Source organism: Leuresthes tenuis, unplaced genomic scaffold (assembly GCF_036924035.1).
Source record: "Leuresthes tenuis unplaced genomic scaffold, fLeuTen1.0.hap1 SCAF_24, whole genome shotgun sequence".
NCBI classification, from domain to species: Eukaryota; Metazoa; Chordata; class Actinopteri; order Atheriniformes; family Atherinopsidae; genus Leuresthes; species Leuresthes tenuis.
The window spans coordinates 15855916-15877740 of NW_027325378.1; the positions used below are offsets into that span (position 1 = coordinate 15855916).

A 21825-nucleotide genomic window follows, 5' to 3' on the forward strand; every position below is an offset into this window, starting at 1 on the left:
AAGGTCAAGTAATTTTCATGCGCTTTGAATGCTAATAGGGAAAACAAGCATATGATGGAAATGCCACTTAGGAAAGGACGAGAGTCTCTGTTGAGTTGATATTAAACAACAGAACAGTGCAAACATTTCACCTCGACTAATGTTTAAGACCCAAAGACAAGGTGTGGGAGGCTGAGAAATTGGGAAGGTGAATTATTTCCTGCTTAAATGTGCAGCCTTGAAAGTGCTGAGTCCTTCAGAGATTTCTATCAAGTTGTCTACCTGATATCTTATCATGGATGGAGGGGAAGAGTTACTTGGCATACATATGTATATATATATATATATATATATATATATCTGTATATATATCTATATATGATAATTTACTGTTTTACACCCTCCAAGAGCACAACAATCTGATGCTGTGGTTCGAGGTCTTTTAAAAATTTTGGAACACTCCTCTTTTATAAAGCTTCTTTCTTTCCAATCATTTCACAAACCAAGAAAATGATTGGCGGAATCAAGAGAAGTTACTTTTCACAAGTAAATGACAACATCCTGTGGAATGCAGATGTCAGAATATAACCAGGTGCCTGCAACAGCAGAGAGAAAGATGAGGAAAGAGTTGGGACTTTGCGGCTCAATTCAACAACCACACGTTGTCAATCTAAATAGAATTTAAAATAAAACAATGTAACTTTTCTTTAAATTGGAGCACATCAACATCTCAAAGAGGAACCAAAAACTAACCTTACAAGAGACACAACCTGAACACCCCTAAAAACAGGCCAAGACTGTTTTTGGAAAGATTGTTGGATATGGTTATAAATGCATAAGCCCCAATATGAATGCATAACTCTTTGGATCATCATGCTTTATTGTTGTTGTGTGAAGTACATATGAGTAGTGAGTGTTTTGCAGTTGAAAGGCACCACCCGTAGTGCTGCTACACAGATGTCACACACTTGAGGTAGTATAAACAACTGTCTGATGCAGAAGAGACGTGGTGTAAATAAAATATAGCTCTCGCTCAAACAGCCAAAAAAAAAGTCAAGCTTTGAGTTGTTATAGATGGTGAAAAGTACACTCTTTAGGTGGCCCTTTTCTGAGTAGCTTTAAGCCTTATTTCACCTTTTAGGAAAGCTTCTGATTCTCTAAAGTAAGAGTGCTTTAACCTGGGGAGACTAAATATAATAAAAGCCTTGTTTTTTAAAGCTGAAACATAGACTAATTGTGGTTTGTAAGTGGAGCTTTTATCCCATTAAGCAAAAGACATATTCATTTGAATGAGTGATTTATGCATTCAAACACCACAACTCTGTTCACTGCAGGTAATATCACTCAGTCGCAAAAATAAATAAAAAAAGACCCTAATATTGATGGATTTTTAGTTCACTTTATAGTCTTTTAACATCAACAGACTAAAATGCTTTTAGCTCTGCTTGGCTAATTAATTAGGATAAGCAAAACAGAACACAAGGTTCATTAACATATCATTATATTTGCACATTAAGCTGCTATTTTCCATTTCTGTGTTCAGTCTCTTTCTTGTTTTAAGAAACATTTGTGTTAGCTCTTCTTGTGCATGACTTCCCTGTGGACTGCAGATGCCACTGTTTACATGTGCATGTGCTTATATTTGCCTGTATAGTATCTATACATGTGTACTTGTTAGTCTTGTTGTTCTATATGGACGCATGACATTTCCACAGATTTAGCAACAAAAACTATGAGGCCAGCATTTCTTGAGCAGAAAAAGGCCTGCTAACATTTATTCTCCAGGTGTAATGCATCCTCAGGCACTCTCACACCTTTGTGGGATTTTTAGACTAAGGTTTGTTCATGTAAAAGAAAAGTTTTCCTTGCACACCAGAGTCAGTCATCAAGTTCCATAGGGTTCTGTGTTCAGACTGATATTTTTCACTTTATACATACTTCCATTTGTTAATATTATTAGACACCATGACATATATTTTCATTAGTATGCGGATGATGCTCAGGTATTCATATTCATGAAGGCAGATTAAACCAATCAGTTGCTTCAACTTTAAGCCGAAAGGCCTTTAAAGAAATGAAGGCCTGGATGACTGCATTTTCTGCATCTGCAAGAAGATTTGCCTCGACAAACTTTCATTAAAAGATTAAATAAGCTATTGGCAAACCAACTTGCTGGCACCTACTCCACTGAAGTGTGAAACTGTAGATCTGTTAATGCGCATGTGTGCAAACCTTTTGACTCAAACTGTAGTATGAATAGTATAATGTACACATTTGCAAAGTCCTAAATAGTTCATCTACACAAATGCACAAACCATGAATTGGCCTTGAGAGAGCACTTCGGATGAACATCTCAAAATAAGATGGAGAATGAGTATGGAGGGAAGAGCTTAAAGTAATATGTAAGTACATGAACGCTAAAACCACTGCCTGCTGAGTGAAAAGACACAAAGCTTGCTAAAACATCCCATTCTGAGTTTAACAGTTCTTATTTTAGCTACAGTTAGCAAGAAAGTGCTGTAGGTGCTAGTGACAAAGAGCACGCTATTTCTCATGTGTAGCTCAAAAATGTTTTTAAAGTCAATTTGGCATTACTTCTAGTTAAAGCATAATTTCCATTAAAGATAAAGTGTAGAGTTTTGCAATGTTATTTGATTATTTGACCTTAATTACACAGAACCTATGTGTTCAAATAGGTTACAATATTAGTATGAAGTAGTAGTAGTATTCAGGAAATGCAGTAAGGATATTCATTATGCAAGTGGACTTTTATGAGTTTTGGTCAAAATGATCCACTACAGATTAAAATAAAAAAATACTAGTATCAAATACATTTAAATATAATTATTTGCTAATGAGTACTAATGAGGCCACACTCTCAGGACCCAAAGCATCCATTGTCAGCATCCCAGTGACAGATATCACAGGTGCGTGCTGCACCAAGATCTGTTTTTGTGACACAGGGAGGACCAAAAAAGATAGGTGACTTGAATGTTGTGGCAATCCGATCGATGTTTTAAGCCAATGGACTGCAATGGCCTTGCTCTTTAGCCCACTTCTTTACTGAAATAACAAACAATTTTATGAGCAGCACAAGAACAAGGTTTCAATGTTTGAATGAATTATTTCCCTCTTCAGTTATCAAGTTATGATCCGGTCTAAAAACCTGTCCAACAATTTTATCTTCAAACCATTAGGCTACACACTATATATCTGTCAATAAGATGAAAATTAAATCTGAATTGGCATCACTCTAATTTGAAATTGAACATACAGTGCCCGCGTTTCTTTTCACAGAAAAGGATTTGTTATCAGTGTTCTTACAGCTCCAAAAGTCTATAATCACAGTTAAACTTTCAAGGTAATGTGGCTTATGATATTTACAGGTCAATGGTAAGCAATGCACCTATATTTCTGAAAATAAGTATTCACACTAAGATGAGAGAAAAAGTTTGCTAACAAGCATCTAGAGTTTGAAGGGAGGTTGACAACTTTGGAATAGCTGAGCATGTTTTGGACCAATAAGACTGTTAGAAACGGACAAGTTATGCATTTTTCATTTGGTATTGATTTTACTTTCGAGAGTGCAACAGTGTATCTCAGGAAATGAGCCGAGAGCCACTGCTCAAATCAGACGTTACTCTTTTTTTTTTTAATGATTTTACAAGTTCTGAGAATTCTGCAACATTCATGTGAAAATTGTGATCATCAGTGAATCTCAGACATATGGCTCTCAGACATTGCTGCTAAAGAAACAAATGATTACTGAGTGACTTCGTCTCAAACAGCTGGTGAGTGGCAGTTCTTCACAAGTGTCTAACCATGTGTATGTATGTATGTGCGTGTGTGTGTGTGCATGTGAATAAGGGCACACGCAGCACAGGATGGCACCAGATGGCACACGCATGCCTAACATCCTATCAATATCAGTTAAATAAATATGGGAACTAACTCATTCCTCACCAGACTTTTCAATCTTGACTCATTTAGAAACTTATCCTACTGCAAACTCGCATGTGGAGTTTTAAATGGACACAGTGTGAAACAGAAACACACACAGACGCATATTCACAGAGCACAAAGTTCAAACAGTGCGTACAAGTCTAAGACAGCAGGTAGTGATTTCTCTTTTGCTTGGCAGCAAACCAACTACCTACGGGGAGTTAAACGGCTTCTCACTGGAGGATATAGAAACCCCTCAGTAGAAGACCATGTGTTTGCCCTGATAAAACAGTACCACGGCCTTACACAGTACTGGGCTATGAAGAGATTTTGGCATAGACAAGGTACTGAACTTCTATGTTCAATGTGTAACTGGCTGAAAGGATTCATTTTAAAAAAGTCTTCATTTGGAGAGGTTGAAGGATAGCGATAAACAGAACAGTGCCAAATGTAAAAGTCAAGTTTGACTCCTGTCTGCTACTGTTTCCAAGTTCCGGTTCACTTTGAAATTTCATTGTTTTGCAATCGCTCACTCTTTCCCTGCATTTCACTAACTGTTCCATTGCCGCGTGGTTAAGGTTATGTATTTAGAAGAAGGTTGTCAAGGTCAGGAAAACACCAGGACTTGCACAGACACAAATAATATATCAGACCAAAATATCCTTTTCCAGATTACTAGCTGCCACGATCTGACCTCCCTGCTAAACACAAAACTGGCTGGACAGACTAACCTTGTGGCCTACTGAAACACATTACTTTGAAAGTCGTGCTGAATGACATGAAAAAAAACTAAAAAGTATTCACTGGCTTTACTGTTCTATGACCATGCTGTTAACAGGGAAAAAGTCTATAAAACCGGTGACTGCTAGTTAATGTGTGATCTTAACTTATGTAATTTCACTCTCCATTTCTGACTCATTGTGCTGTCTGACAAGAGAAACAGAAAACGTAAATACAATTTTTATTTAGGAAATCAGTTGTATTAATTGAAAATATATATAAAACTAATAATATGTACTGTGTACCACCATTCCGTCTCAGAATATCTAGGTGCTAATGTAACACTTAAATACACTAAGGTGTTTAGTTCTATTGACAGGTGTGTGCATTAGAACAATCATATCTATTGTGCTCTCTTAAAAATGCATCACAAAGAAAACCAGTGAGTGGCTCATTTTAGTGGCTGACTTGACTTTTCTTTCTTTTTAATAGCTGTTATTGCTCCTTAATGGGGCAAAACTATTATTGTTTTGACTAAGTGCCAGTTTGGATGCGGAAGTCTTAGAGGTCAGTTCCACTAAAGGGCAAACTTGTATGACATGCAGTTTAGGCCTAAATACACAGAAGCACCAGGAAGCCTATTTTCTAAAGTATGCACTGTAGCAAGTACATCACTTTCATTGGAATTAATCGGGATTGATATATCCAAGTGCTGTTCCTGTAACAGTATTCTGTAGCATGTAAGAACTGATGCAACATGCCCACAATTTGCTGAAACAACATTTGGGCCTGGACCAACATCATAGCTGGTTGGCCCACATTTATCATCATGCATAAATAAAGACAAAAGCAAAAAATAAATAAATAAATACACACAAATACTCACATTCTTGAACTAGCTTGCACTCATAAAGAAGACAGCTGATTCATTTCCACTATAACAGTCCCACACGCAAGCTGGATTGGTTTAATGCCTTTATGTTTGGGGATACAAATAGGTGCTCTGACATGTATGCACTCACTGACCTACACTTTTTCAGATTTACAGTGTATACAAGCTAAACTAAGTATAGAGAAAGGCATATACACCCTCTCATGGAATACACAGCCACACAAGCGCTCACAGCAAAGATATAATGAGAGAGGTGAGAGGTCTGAAATGAGCTGAGGTACACTGGAACCTGAATATTGTGGTCTTGTGTCACTTTAACCCCACAGAAAAATGGCGATATGGGGACAAAAAAAAGCCAAAACCAGAGAACAGCCGAGACACCTTTATGACTGTGTTAGTCTCTCCTTTTCAGTGTTTTCTACAATCTCTCTCTTCATCTTTCCAACTTCTCTTCCTCTGCTCTCTGTCCGCCCTCTACTTTCCCAGAGTTTACACTATGATCTGTAACCTCACAGTGTTGAGCAGTGTAGTGACAGCATCATCTATCTTCCCCCGCATCTTTAGGTACCTACACACAGTTGCACTATTCTCCAATAAACAGTGTTGGGAGTGAATAAAGAAAATAAACTTGACAAAAAAAGTAAGGTGCCACAAGCAACAGTTAACTTAGCTTTAAAAGTTTACAGCAACAAATCTTTTTTTTATGAGCAGGAAATATAATAATAGAACATTCAGTCTGGCCCACTGGATGTCAACTATTGTCCAATTGTTGCTCATTTTGAGCCATTCCCTCCTATTTCTACTCAATCTGTGTTACAGCTTTTCAAAATTTCCTTCTCAGTGAAATCAATAAGATAGGCTGCTTAGTTCTTTCCAAATATGACTGTAAAGAACTAAAAACATTATGTTCAAAACCCCTGACAAATAAGTGCTAATTCTTTTCAGTCTGCATCACTGAATCTGTGTTTATTAATAGAGACCGTTACATAAAGAGTAGTTGACGAGCAAAATTAGCTTACTTGAGATTTGAATGAACTAACTCTTTAGTGACCTGACATCTGTCAAGATTCAAATGCATAAGAGATTAGTTAGAAGTTGCCGAATATTCAAACAACATGACAGGTAAACACGACATGCAATGAAGAACTGTTTCCACTCAATTTGGCCTTAAAAACAATCCAAGAAAATCTCAAGTAATAATCTTATTTTGGATGTTTGCAAGTTGTAGTTCGGAGGACAAAAAAACAGTTGAAGTTACAAAACAAGTCAAATTACACAAGACACCGTATCTTGCAATTTTGTAGCTGTTACACAGAATGACCTCATAATCACAAAAAACTACTGACTGAGGCCTTGCAAGTATGCACAGTTTTGCTCATCTAAAATTTTTCTTGCAACATATTGGTGTACCTGTGTACATATCTGGAGGCCATCTATGCTGGGCGCTGAGAAATAACATGCTTCCTTGCCTTTTTACCTGTTGCAAATATAAAGCTATTCCTGGACTGAATTAAAATTGTTATTTTATTATTATGTTGAACCATCTGCCCCCGCAAGCCCTTCCAGTAGGATGCTGAGACCAAAAGGTGTGTAATCTAGATTTTACTTTGCGTATGGTAAATGGTAAATGGACATGTACTTGTATAGCGCTTTTCTAGTCTAACTGACCACTCAAAGCGCTTCACTTCATGCCACTCTATGCCACTCTGTATCTTACTTCACTACCAGCTGTTGTGTTGTGTGTTTTCAGTTGGGAATTTACAGAATCATTTTCCACAACTCAGAAGATTCCCTGAGGTAAAACAAAAAAAAAAAACGTAGATAATCAAATATACAATCTGAGTTGACTAGAGCTGTGGTGCTTTTACCTTTTTCATTTTACAGGTATGTTGTCTTACTTTGACAGCCAGAATAGAAAGAAAAGCAAGGAGAGTTGGGTAGCAGCTGGGAGTTCACTGTGGCTGAGGTGCACCAGGACACCCAATATAGTGCACCCGCTTCATGTAAAATATTGCAAAATTATAAACGTGTTGGGATTGGTTTCCTTCCCCTATCTAGCAGATGTGCATCTGAGAACTGGGAACATCTGTGTAAACTAGATTTACGCCAACATTTGGTATGTAAGTATCTATAATAAGATATTTGATTTAATAATCAAAAGTGATCACAAATGGATAAAAGACTGGTGCAACTAAAGCCTTTCTTTAAGTGTGCTAACTGCATACACAAATGTACATATATACAAGGCAGCAAAGTACTAGCACACACATCTATGTGAACATGTACAAAAAACTTTTTTTGGAACAGTGTAAGAACGGCTTTGAAATGCTTTGAGAGACTGAGGAAAAGCTGGGGATAGCCATTAGAAACAGTTAGCGAAGAACATAGCAAAACGAGTGGGCAGAAGTTTAATCCTCAGCTGCTGATTGAATACACAGCTCAGAGAGAGTGAGAGGTAAATGAGCATGTACATATATATTTCATCAAGCATGTTTTTGCTTAGTACAAAGATTCTATTTTAGCATCATTGTCCTCTAGATCAGACCAATGTTAACTAGATGAGGCTTTGCAAACTATGCAATCTTCTGTGATAATTTTCTTCCATTAACAAAGGACAAGTGAGGAATTTTCTCTATACTAGTGCTAATATGTTATGGAAGTGACAATATGTCTACAGGGGGTGCAGATTTAAATGCAATTAAACCATATCCATTTTGTATTTATTTTGTAACTCTAAAGGATTAATTTATTTTATGAGATGTTATTGCTAGATTCAGCAACCAAACAACACTATTTCATTTTAAATAGTAAAAGTTACATCCATGTGCCAAATACACTGCTATTCATGCTCTTCAAGATCTGAGGAAATCTCAATATTAATTTAATCAATCAGTGCTGCATGATGATGTGGGGGTTGGTATACTGTTGCCTGACAGCATGTCCCTGGGAGTGATTGTCAGCGTTGAGGGTTGTTTGTCATGTTTGTTTCAGTGTGGCCCTGTCATTGGCTGGTGACCTGTCCGTGGTGTACCCGCCTCTTGCCCAAAGGAAAAGCACCAGCCCCCTGCGACCATGAATTAGATTAAGTGGGTATAGAAAATGGATGGCTGAAATGAATTCAATTACTTTCAAGGGCAAATAGTAAACCAAATGTGGTCAATTAAACTGTTTAAAAGCCATGTAGTTTGAATGAATGCATGTTTGTATGTGTACACATTGTGTACAATAAAAATACTGTGTCTTCAAAAGTTTTCCACCCCCGTTTTTTGATACGTGTATCTTGCATATTCCAGATTTGTATGCATATACCATATTGCCCATTCATCCATTCATTCACTTTCTCTATCCACTTAATCCAGTTCAGGGTCGTTAAAGGGTCATTCAGGCTATAATAAATTGCACTGCTTTGAAATAATGATCAAAATACAGTAAATGACTAGAGAAAAGAGTTCAAAAAAGCCAGTTGAAGTCTGTCAACTATACGAGACTTCATTCTGCTGACAGTGAAAACTGCAATGGTCAGTTTATCCCAAATGAAGTGAACACTGAATATTTCGTAAGCACCAAACAAATTAATCACCGTTACAATGCTGTCACTTAACTTAACTAAACAACTTATGCAGGGCTATCTATAAACATTAAAAATGGTACATTTTAAACAGAATCAGTTAAACATTTGTTCTTGGTTTAGGAAACATAGCTTTTCCCTGTGACAAATCCAATATATGTGTGTGCCAAAGAGCTGATCAATAATGACTGAGTGGCTCAGGCTGACATTCAAATAAACATAGTGACTGACATACTTTGTCAGTTGTTCTTTATCATTCCATTCTATAGCTAAAAGACATTTTACCAGCACAATGCACAAAAGACAGTCAAAACACAAAGGACAAGTGGAGGACTTGTTTCCATGGTGACAGCACAAGTTGGTGAGAAGGAGTCAGAGAGAAAAAGTTATACACAGATTACTGTTTACACATATGTTTATATGCATCTGCACATATAATCAGGCAGCAGTGTAAAGGTTCAGCAAAGATTCCCTCTCACCGACAAACTACCTCATTGAATTCATATGAGAGGTTATTATATGAACTATGTTTAAGAAAATGCCTGCACACACAGAGCAAATATTAATGGAACCAAAGTGATAAACTATAGAGCTCCTATAAAAACTGTATTTCTGATTATTATAAAAAAGGAAAAAAAGTTAGGTGGAGACACATGACGTACAACATGTAAATAGCTTTTTGTGCCAATGCCTTGACAGCGTTGTCTACTGCGAAACGATGTGTGTATAAATGCTGCATTACCTGAGACAGCCTGTAGCATTGCGCAGCACCTGTGAGGTATGAAGGTGGAGCTTGTGATCATCATGGTGGTTGGGAGAAGAGTCCCAGTCAGAGTGGGGTATGATGACGCTATTGGTCAGAACGGCCAGAGCGTCCTGGATGATTGGCATCTTCAACGCATCGCATGATGATAGGTTCCAAAGCACACCTGCACATGCACACATTCAGAAAGAAACAGACGTCGGGAAATATGTTCATTGCTTTATAATTTTTCAGATGATAACAAATTATCATCAACATCTCAAACATTTTTCTAGTGCTTTTTACTATTGAAAAATCAATGAAATCAATGAAGATGCACAATTTATTTACTATAGAGTTATATGCTTAATAGGCTCATAAATGCATTGGGAGTATTTTTCTTCAATGATTCATCCTTGTTGGCTGAAGTAAAATCAAGCCCTTCAAATGATAACTTGATAAATGAATTAACATAATAAAAACACAGTAGAAATTTCCATAGAATTATATTGGTAAATTTCAGCATCAAGCAATTCTGTTTTTACCAAATGATGTGTTTGGATGGGGTCAACATAATCAACAGTTGATTGAACTTATGTAGCAGGGCTGGGTCTCCATTTAATTGTAAGGCTTGGAGTAATCTTACATTAGTCGTTGAGCAAACCAGTGTAGGTTTTGTGGGGTTTATTTCATATCAGACTTGTTTCAATTAGATCTGTTCTCATTAATTTAACAGAATTGACATAAATAACAGATGAAATACTTGTTCATACAAGAAGATTCAATTCAAATTCAGTGGGGATTATGTAAACCCAACCCATATATATTAAGCAGACAAAACAGAATCACACAGTGTTGAAAGAAAACTATATAGTCGTGTGGAAGTTTCTTCCATGTTGTTTTAGTTAATTCAACAAGGCATTTTTTGGGGTGCATGAGCTATAAATTTCTAAGGTGGAACTTGTTATATTACATGTTTGCAGCTATTTACAGCAGATAGTTCAGCTAAACAGAATATAAAATTGATGATAACTCAGAACAGATGACACTGCTCCAGCTTTAACAATCTGTACTGATGGAGAAAATAATGTCGTCTCAAAATACACTTGTTCTTGAAGAAATGGAGCTATACAATCAGTGCTTTTAATGCTGGATTTTAGGTGAGTTGCTTAATTAAACTCAACTCAAAAGGTTGTCAGTCTGGTAGACAGTAAACACAGTAGTTCTAATAGATACATGTTGTCTGCATAAATCTAAAAAAAACTACACCCGCGTTGAAATTCTTTAGAAATTGAAAAGAAGTAGATAAAGACCAGAACGATGCAGCATTACTATCTTTGGTCTTTAAGAAAAAAAAAACAATTACTGATAATTACCAGTGATCATAAACACACTATTTGTGGGTTAGAAAAGACACATTCAAACCACCGCAGTTTTATGAGATAAATATAATCCATAAAGTATGAATGAATGCCGATAACAACTGATTTACAGCTTCCTTCAAAAACAGTGGTGAAAATATCTGTTTATACTTAGATTAAATACTATTGGTGGAAATTTTTGAGTCACTGGTTAAGGTTTATCCTTATGTTTAGTTGAATAAAATAAAGCATATATATTCTGATGTCAACCAGATCTTTCACCATCACATCCATAGTGCTGATGAACTACTGTTGTGGAAATGCGTAATGAATATTCCCTCCCGTTTCTTAGCATTTTTTTGCCAATGGCTTCTTCTAGTCTGGAATCTTACTCATCGGTAAGATACAAACAAAGATCTAATGACCATCAGCATAATTTTTTGCACTCTGTTTTATAGAACAAACCTAAAAAGCAAATATATCCTAATGCAAATACATTCCACAAACAAAAACACATATACAGTATAAATCTGCTTGTGGATGTCGGTGATTTGGCAGGAAGCTTGAAGGTTTCTAGTTACACAAGCACACTGAGCCAGAGAACACATATTTACACAGTCATATGCAGGCTTCTGTAACACTTAATCACATACAGTATGGGTACACACGTGTACATACTCACACACATTTTTCCATGTCAGATGGAATACCAGATGCCTCTTCTCAAAAGGGTGACAGCACTAACCTTGTTGGTCAGCTGTGACGCACTCATACACATGCAAACCTCAAACACGCACAGACTTCATCAGCATTTTCGCACTCTAACTATATTTGTTAGTCCCTGCTGCCTACAATGATTATCCCTGTCCAGGGAGCAAGCTGCAAGAGACACCAATTAGGAAGAGTGCAAATATAGCAACAAGCTATAAAGTGAAACGTGTGAAATAAGAGAGTGGCAGAGATGAAAGACCCAAAGAAGAATGACAAGAGGGGAGGAGAACTGGAGGAGTTGGGTGAAGGTAAAGAGGAATCGAAACAGATTGAGAAAACAAAGACCGACATTACATTTCTAACACAGCAGACTATAAAAAGCTGTGTAGCTTAAGGTCACCATCTTTATCTATACAATGTCAAACTCTGGATGCCGCAGGGCAAACATGACTGAGGTTATTCAAAGAATAGCAATTAGCAAAGCAACACATGAGTACAACTTCTAAGATGCTGTACTCCATACAGAACAGAGTACAGCAAGGGCACATTCCCATGACGGCTCTCTGTGGTCTGAAAATATGATCTGTTCATCCATTAATTCAATCCAGTTCAGTTTTTGGGTACGTTTTGTCAGACTGAATCTAAAGTTAAGCATAATATTAAATATACTGTCATCTGAAATTCCAACAGCACTGAAAAGCTCCACGGGGGACTTGTCTGTAGCTAAATCTCTGGTCTCCTTGTGTTGTGGGGCCAATAGAGACAAACAACACAGAAAACAATAGTAAGATCCTGATCCATACACTCTAATGAGTTTGCCCAATGTACGTCAGCACTATATAAGGTCCAAACTGAAAATCATTATCCTGAAACGATGGATATGGTAAAAAGGGTCAGGAGAGACTGTCAGTAATGAATTAATTAAATCTTACTTCACTGAAAAATTGCTTTGGAGGCTTGGGGTGTTGACTAGCAGCCAGCTTTGCAATGCCAAAAGCAATGCCAGATGTGATGCCTTTCACTATTACTGCACTAGTGTCAGTCATAATGAAAGTCTGAGACAAAGGAATAGGAAGAAAATCAGGCCAAGAATAAGACAGGAAAGGGCAATGAGAAATACAGAACAATAACAAGGGATAGCAGAGAAAAGTCAGTAAAAGTATTTTGACTGCATGAAAGTCAGGTGGGAACAAAAGAGAAATAAATACCAATGTCAATATGCATAAAGGTTCCTGCTTACTACGTATCCCCAACACATCACCACACAAATTTTACACATTGTGTTACGCTTCAAACAAATTTTAAGATGGGTTCAGTTCATTTTTCTCTTCATCGGTCTACACAAATTCTTCCATGAAGCCGATTTGTAAAAACAAAAGACAAAATGCCCCATTTACAAAAGTATTCAGACCCCTTGTTATGACAATCGCCACTGGGCTTTCTTGTATCCTAAATTCGTCAGTGGTCCTTGAGACGCTTCTCCAACCTGAATGGGGTTCATCTCTGCCTAATTCAATTTATGTCTCACAGCTGATAGCGTATGTCAGAGCAAAAAAACAAGATGTGAGCCACGGATCATTCTAAAATAGTGACGTGGCTGCTCTATCAAGTAAGTGGAGAGGATTTTCTGTGACAGGAGCTGTGAGACGACTAAGGATGTATGGTAGGTGAATGCAGAAAAAAGAGCAATATGAGTGGAAAACTTTTTCCTGAGTGCTCAGACTGGGGTGAAGGTTTACATCTAAGCAAAACAACAACCCAACACAAACTGTGGAGAAACTTAGAAGGGGCTTAAAGAAAACTCAGTGAAACTCCCAGACTGGCCAAGCTGAAGTCTGGATCTAAAAGCTGAAAATGGTTGTGCACGGACACAGTGTTTTTGCTGCAAATATGAATTCATGACTGAAGCGATAAAAGAATCAATGTGTAAAAGAATCAATAAAGAAATAAGATAAAAAGGAATAAAATAGGGTCTGATTACTATGTATCAGTACCGAACAACTTGTTTTTGCTTTGTAAATTTCAAGAATTATATGTAATAAAAAAAATTTAATCAGGTATAAAGCTTCCCAAGCAAAGATGGGGAGGTGAAGCAGTGAGTCTGAGAGAACTGGAAGGGAAAACAATGGCGGTGAGAGAGACTGAAAGGGAAAAGTAATATGTGTGTACGTGTGTGAGAGAGATAGCTTGAGAAGAAAAGAAGAGGAGGGTGATAGTGCTGTGACCTGTGTCTGTTGTTTGGCAGCAATCAAATACTTGTACTGAGGCTGTATCTGTGTGATATGAATGTGGTAACATTTGCCTTCACTTAATCTAATTAGCCTGTTGTTTCACAACATTTCACTCTTTGCTCTTAGTCTCCGTGCTACCATGCGCTCTTTTCAAACAACAAGCACAGAGCAGAACACTTCACTTATGAGCCTCAGTGCTTTCATCATTTTCTGTCCATCTCTGTTGCTCTGTTCCTTTCCGTGTATCACTGTTTGTCAAGTGTTGCTTGTTGTCAGTCTTTGATTGCAATCACGTTAAAACTATGGTGTCTCTGATGAGCTGACAAGCACCTGTCTGATGCCTAGCAAAGACAAAAAAAAAGAAAGGCACTCAGACACCTTTCTTTACCTATGCTGGCCAGCAATTCTGAACAAGCAAATTCACACACGAGCACAAAAGGCGCACTAGAAATACAAGAAGGAGGGCTTTTGAGTTAAAAGAAGAAATAGAGACAGAGGGAAGAAGAAACAAAGCTTTAGACAGCTCAGTTTTTTGGGGTTTTTTGGATGCAAGGACAATGTGACTGCCACTCTTTAATATTTGACACACTCTTGGCTGACAGATGCCTGCCCCCACACACACACACACTTGACTGCTCTCGAAATAAAGATTTGTAATGCTTTCCTAAACACAGTGTCCTAAAGGGTAGAAAATCTGGTGACCGAAAGACAATGACATCATCCTTGAGTCTGAGGGGTTTTTTTTGTCTGGCCCTTTGTTTTCATTTCTTCCTCCTCCCCCTCGGACTAGTTCTCATCAGAAACCTGACCGACAGTTTCCTAGGAGCTGGGTGGTTTGGGGAAAAGGGGAGATGATTGCATGAATTCATGAATAAATGAGAGTTTGACTTGTAAAGGGAGAGTGAGACCTGTTAGGCCTCAAGTGACGATGTTTTATTAAACAGCCTTCATCTTTGCAGCTCAGTGTGAATTAGTTAGCCGCTGGGTCAGAACCTGGTGATGAGTAAAGCCACGAACTGACAAATTACATAGCCGATGTGACTACAAAAAACCTGTGAATGAGCAAAAAAGAAAACTAATTTTGGAGAAAATTCTGGGTGACAGCAGGTTAACAATTGCTGACATAACCTCAGGATCACACCGTTTTTCTTTTGGGCAGCAGGATGGAGAAAATCCTCTATCAGTACAAGGTGAAATCCTGGCCTCCCACGGTGAAAACGTAGCCCTAATATATCTGCAGGGCGCTATTTTACGCCAGCATATGGAGCATGGAGATGTGGCCGTGTTAACAGAGAAGGGTTTCACCCCCTGAAGTAACTCAAATATATATTTGTTCATGTAGGACTGGCAGTTTGATTGAACTCTGTGGTTCGTTGCCAACATTTGTTAGTTCAAAACAGCAGAAATGCGTTGATCACTTTTTGTTTGAGCGCTGCAGTAAGAGACTTCAAACAGAAAATGATTTCAAGCAGCAAAGTGTTGCTCGGTGAGCTATTCCTTTTTCCATGCTTCAGTTCATTTATTTATTTATTTTTTTTTTAAAGGGGGAATTTTAACTGCTAATGGATAAAAACATTAAAATCACAAATGTTAACCATGGGAAATTGAAAGGGCTTGAACAAATGCAGATTTGTTTGGGCATAGGGCTCTTCAGCAGTTGCTTCTCAGCACAACTACCATTTCAGATCATATGACATCAGCAGCTGAGGCCATGGTCCACTGCATCAAGGTGAGCCCACAAGTCTGGATAGCATCTCCTATTGACGCTCAAAGCCTCTGCATCGACCAGACTTTGACTGACAGGCCCTGAAGCCTTGGCTTTGTGCTATCTATCTCACGCTGAGAAGCCAATAAAACTGGTCTAAATTTAAACTTCAGAACGACAGGGAGATAGGGTAAATTGCTGAGGGAAGGTTTTTCCGGTCACCAAAAGAAAAAGAGTGCGTCCTGTCTTATTTCCTCAATCTTAGGCAGATCCTTGAATCACAGAGAAGAGGGAAATAGTTGGACGCATCTGACACCCTCAGCACAATAATGAGGCAGCAGATAAGTTTGACTCAAGTACAACCTCTTACAAGAGTCCAGCAGTTAAGGACTATGTCTACTGGAGTCATCTGAGCATGTGGAAGTGCCCACATTGTGAACCTCTTAGAGTCAATGCAGTTGCGAGCTCTTAAATAATTTAGCTAATGACTGGTATTGAAGGTCAGAGACTGACTGGAAAACAATTCAGCAGCGCAACAGAAACAATGTTTTCCTGCTACAATAGTGCATAAAAACAAGCTGCTACTTATGGCTCTCACTAGTTTTTTCCAACGTACTGTGATGGTTTTTGTACCGTTAAAGGCTTAGGGATTAGTTAGTACACATTCACAGGAATCTGTTAGCTGCCCTTCAAAGCTTCCGTCCTTTGCAAGTTCAGCCCACCAGAACATATCCTCTAGTTCATGAAGTTCAACTTTGTAGACATACAGAAATGTCGACAGTCGTTCTTCTTGAGTTCAAATATACATATATATACTTTGTACCATTTGTTGCTTTTCTCTATATATCAGGTATTTCAAGATCTGTCTTAATTCTAACTTTCTTGCCTTTACTGCAGGGCTACCATGCCATTCTGATCTAATAATTAATTTTACCCATGTTGTGAGATTTTTTTTTACAGCTCATTAACAAAATTGTGAATTTAGAACCTGTACTTTATACTGAAATGACTAATTATGTAGGAATTGTAGAGCACCAATGTGGCAAATTAGATATTTAATTAAACTGCATTAAATGGGCAAAATAATGTCAATCGTCAAAAGTAGCATTTAAGCAGAAATTACAAAATTATCCGATTCATTCTCTCCGTACACTTAAAACACAAACCTAATGGAATTACTGACTAATTATGCAACAGTTATGAGTTGCAAATTGAAGCACCAGCAGGGTGTTCCATAAGGCAAATGAAGGGAGACTTTAAAAAAATGCTTGAGCCGGCATGAAAGCACTTAAAATGTGTAGTTCAATGCTCAGCACCAAAATAAACACAACAGGGCAGAGTCATGCATGACAATGCCTGCAGCAGTGGGGAGACAGACCAATAAAGGCAAAGACCGGAAGAGCCAGGAATAAGATGCGAAGATCAAATTTCATAATGTGTGTCCGTTTGTGTGAGACAAATATGCATAAGAATATTAATAAAAACCTCAACAATGCTCAAAATGTGATGTAGTGCGACTTGCAGGGCATTTAATTCTCTTGTTAATCTACTAACAGACCACATTGAGTGCATGCAGACACGCCATCTCCATGCTGTGTTTTTGATCTACTAGTCTCTCAGAACTTCACAACTATTCTGCAAGGTGCCAGATTTTCCCAAGAAGCAAAGCTGTCATCACTGAGACATATACTTTTGCTTCATTACAACTTTTCTTCTTTTCGTGAACTGTGATTTAGCGTGATCTTTATAAAAAAACTAACCTTTCTTTAGAGAGCAATAGGAGAGGGCATATCCGATTGGAATTATTTGGTAAACCAACAATCAAAACTTTTACCACCATCACTCGATTTGGGTTTGGATCAAATAGCCACTTTGGTTGCTTTGCTTCAGGGGCATTTTAGTTTAAGCTGAATAGAAGAGGAGAACATTTTAACGCAAAAGCTCATGTCCAAAATTTTTAAGGTTTATTTCCTGTAAGTGCAGTTTTTCAGAATCAAACAAAAGTCAATTCTATGTTATTGTTTTGGTTGTGTTCTCTTATTTCATGATTTCTTTGTTGAGGTTATAATTTTTTTGGTTTCAAATACAAATCTCTAAATATGCTATGGAATTTAATGTCCACTGCTCTTTGACATTCTGAACTCACATTTGTATTTTATGATCAATATTATATCAATAGCATAATATTGTCTTAAAATTACAAATGACTTGTTTGGCAATAAGTCTCCCAAACAAAAGTAGTCTTAGTGACAAGCCAAAAACAGACATCCATTGTTGGATTGATCTAAATCTGATATAAATCTGTAGAAAAACAGGAAATTAAGTTCATGTTTATTAGCATAGAATGTATAATGTGACAGATTTTAGTCTCATTCTAAGTCAAAGTCTGTCCTACATGAGTCCGGTATTTTTTTCCACAAAAAAAACTGATCAGTTTAATTCTTGGTGAGTGGTTGCATCCCCACTGTCCATTTATCTAATCTCATTTTATACTGCAGTAGCCTTACATGTACTTACCTTTTAGATCAGAAGTAATTGACAAAAATAACAAGAAATGTATTGAGTTGTTTTGAAAAGGATCGTACAAAATGAGAAATAAGCCGTGTTCATAATGTTTGAATGGTTTTCTCTTTTTATTTGACTGACATTAAATTAATCAAAGTAATATTTGACAAATCAATAGATTGTTGTAAGTAATTGCAAGTCTATTTCATAGTAATCCTCCCTCTTCTGTTTGTTACCTGTGTCCTTTAGGTAAACAATAGCAGCTTACTTTAAGAATAATTCCTTTTCCTGTTTCTGCTTAACATTTTCACTTCTGTGAAAGGGTTTCAAAAACATAACCTTTCCTTTTTTCCTCCTTCCTTCCTCTCTTCCACTCCTGCCATCAATGACCCATGTGAGTGCAAGTGACCTGGGGGACCAATCTAGGGATGTTAAAGGTCCTATGTGTGCACTTTATGAGCTTCATACTGCTGAGAAACAATGGGGTTGAAAGTCAAATTGAACATGAGAGGACCCCACTGAATTTATCTCAGTGTAATATGTCAATGTGTGCAGTTGCTTTGTGTGGATCAGCGTGTTTGAATCCTTTTCTTTGAAATGAGTGAATGAGAGTGCGAGTACTTTATCTCTGAAAATGTCCAAGCCTCTTGTTTGAGCTGCGTATCTCCCTTATCACAGGGCTTACCTGGTGTAGGGTAACAAAGAGGCCAAAGACACAAGCAACGCTGATACAAATGCAACGCTTATACAAATGTGGTACATGTTATTTCTTATATCTGTGAGTGTGAGCACCTCTCTGATATATTGCAGAGAAGGATGCAGTTCTGCGTCAGTATTTTTCACAGCTACATGATATTTTCTTGTTAGTGCGAAGAAGTATTGCCAAAACAACCTCGAAAATCAGGAGATATGGGAATCAAATTTATCTGATTTCCACATGTTCATCTGCATTGCTGTGCTTCCTCGGGTGTTTGAATTTAATCTCTGCATCTTTAGCCTTAATACATTTTTGAGCATGTTTGCATCAGTGTGAATTTTGATGTTTGTGTGTTTGGGGTGCGTTCACTGCAGCAATATGTGTATTTCCACTGAACTAGCTTACTTAACCGTCAATGTAAGACAAGATTGGCCTGTAAAAAAACAGAAATGGATTCAACAAAAACCTGCATTCAAAAACTGCTTTATAAGTGAACTATCAGGAGAATAAAATGCATGTAACAAAAGACATGAAAAGAGTGGACACATAACAAGACACCACTATGCAGCTGCTACTGTCGTCATTGTTGCTTGTTGCTCTGCATTGTTGTCTTGAGTCTTCAAGAGAGCTGACTGACTATTGCATGAAATTCAGTTGGTAAATTGTTTGGAAGTTGCAAGAGGTCAAGATGAACGGCCTTGGGTTCTGTCGAAAGAATAGCAAGCATTTCAGAAGAAAACAGATTCTGTTGAAGTTGATGTATAAATTCCACAAAAAGTAAAACCACGCATTTCAAACAGCTGCAACTGCAGCCAAGGCCGAATGAGAATACGGTACACTGTGCCTACGTCTGATCCTGTGTCTGTATAACAGTGCAGAAGAGTGGAGACTGAACACCAATTAACTAAAGATTTTGAATCTACAGCAGTGGCTCCAAAACTGACGTCCTTTTCCACTTTAAGGAGGGAACAATAGATCACAGAATTTAGCAAGGTTTGCACAGAGGTTGTCAAATCTATACTTGCGCATGTACAGAAGCATCACAATTCACTGGATTAGTAGAAGTCTTTGTGAGGATGAAGGGTACTTAACACTCCTGTTACGCACAGAAACAAGTTGGTTGTCACATGGATGGGTGCTTGTGTGTTGTTTCAAATCACAGAAAATAAAAAAATTCTTGGAAGAGCACATGATTCTGCAAACAGCTCACTCCTGTGTTCTAATTCAAAACAGTATACCTTAAAGGCATATTCACTACCCACATTAGGACCAATGTGTAGAAGCACATAAATCAAACAACATGCAGTGCAAACTGGAGCTCAGTGTTGGAGATATGCTACTATAATAAACATGGAGATGCATGTATCTTTATGCACAGATTTAGTCAGCATATGATGCTTTAGAAAAAAATGAGGCCTTGAGGATGGTTATTACCTCGGCGGTAGAGATCAGTTCACCTTAAAATGTTTTAGGAGAACGTATGCAAAAAGTTTTGCCCTATCAAAAGGCATGTCGTTGCACCAAGACTGGGCAAACATGCAGTTTCTTGTTATTCTCTCATTCGACACCATGCACCTGTCAATGTCAGCCTTAAGCAACAAAAGCCTGTAACAGGCTGTCACAAACATCACAACTGACATCTCATACCTGGTCAGAGCTATATAAGCTAAAGGACGCCATCAGTTTTTCATGAAAGATAAATTGTGACTGACTGTTCTGGAGGGGGGCGCCAAAAAGGGTGTGGAGATTGTTCTTTCACTGTGTGCACACATACAATATGAATACCTGCATGTGTGCACATATGGGCTTGCTGATAGGCAGGGATGTGCAGCTTAAGGAAAACAGTGTCAGGTCTTCCAGGATAAAAAGGTTGGGAAAGACTGATCTACGCTATATGATTTAAATGAGTCAAAAGAGTTAGCGGTAATAGTGGTTTATAAATTATAACCACAATTACCACAACAACTAACAGATGAAACAAATAAGTATGAAACAGAAACAGAAATGAAAGAAGGATAACTACTTCTTCTCGTGCACACTGAACGATCATTCTTTCAGAAACACTAACCACATATGGCACAGGTGTGTGTAGTACGTCGACCAGTTTGACTGATTTCCACATATCAAATTCACATAAATATGTGGACTGAAACAAGTACAATAAGAAATACACACACATATGCCATTATATCCCTTCCAAAGGCCAAAGTTATGCAAATACCATGAGTAACATAAGTAATAGGAGGTAAACGTTAAGTCTGTCATGGAGTACCTGTGACCAGTTCTCTGATCTCCACATCTCCAGTCTTCCTTAGCAGACGGACCAAGGCAGGAATCCCCCCGCAGTTCTTCAGGGTCACTTTATTCTCATCATTGGCCTTGCCGTAAACCAGATTCCTCAAAGCCCCACAGGCGCTGCGGTGAACCTCATTCATCCTGTGGTCCAAGAGATCAACCAGGAGCTGGATGCCTCCCTGTCTGCGGATCTAAGTATCAAAGATGCTGAGTCAATAAAACAGCTTGTACTTTCCTCATTAAATGACAATGATTGAACCAACAAGTAAGTAGGCAACCAAAAGAATGTATGAAGAAGTAACAGGAATCAGATAGAGTCAAAATGCTAAGCATTATTTCACTTCACAAAATCTTAATTTGTCTGAAATGCTGAAAACTGGAAAAAAAAAGAGCAATCAATGACCATGTTTTTGGCAAACAGTTTTGCTTTTATGTCTATGCAAGTGGTGTCGACAGTATGTATCACGTGCATGTGTT

General features: G+C 37.8%; 1 protein-coding gene across 1 annotated transcript in view; it reads right to left on the reverse strand.

Annotated features, from left to right (window-relative positions):
- The window catches only part of ctnnd2a (catenin (cadherin-associated protein), delta 2a), a 222402-nt gene that overhangs the window by 44346 nt on the left and 156231 nt on the right, over window positions 1–21825 (reverse strand). The window contains exons 14-15 of the mRNA XM_072378041.1: window positions 21326–21539; window positions 9844–10030 (exon numbers count right to left, since the gene is read on the reverse strand). Of these exons, the coding sequence (XP_072234142.1) occupies window positions 9844–10030; window positions 21326–21539 (401 nt within the window). The remainder of the gene's footprint in view (window positions 1–9843; window positions 10031–21325; window positions 21540–21825) is intronic.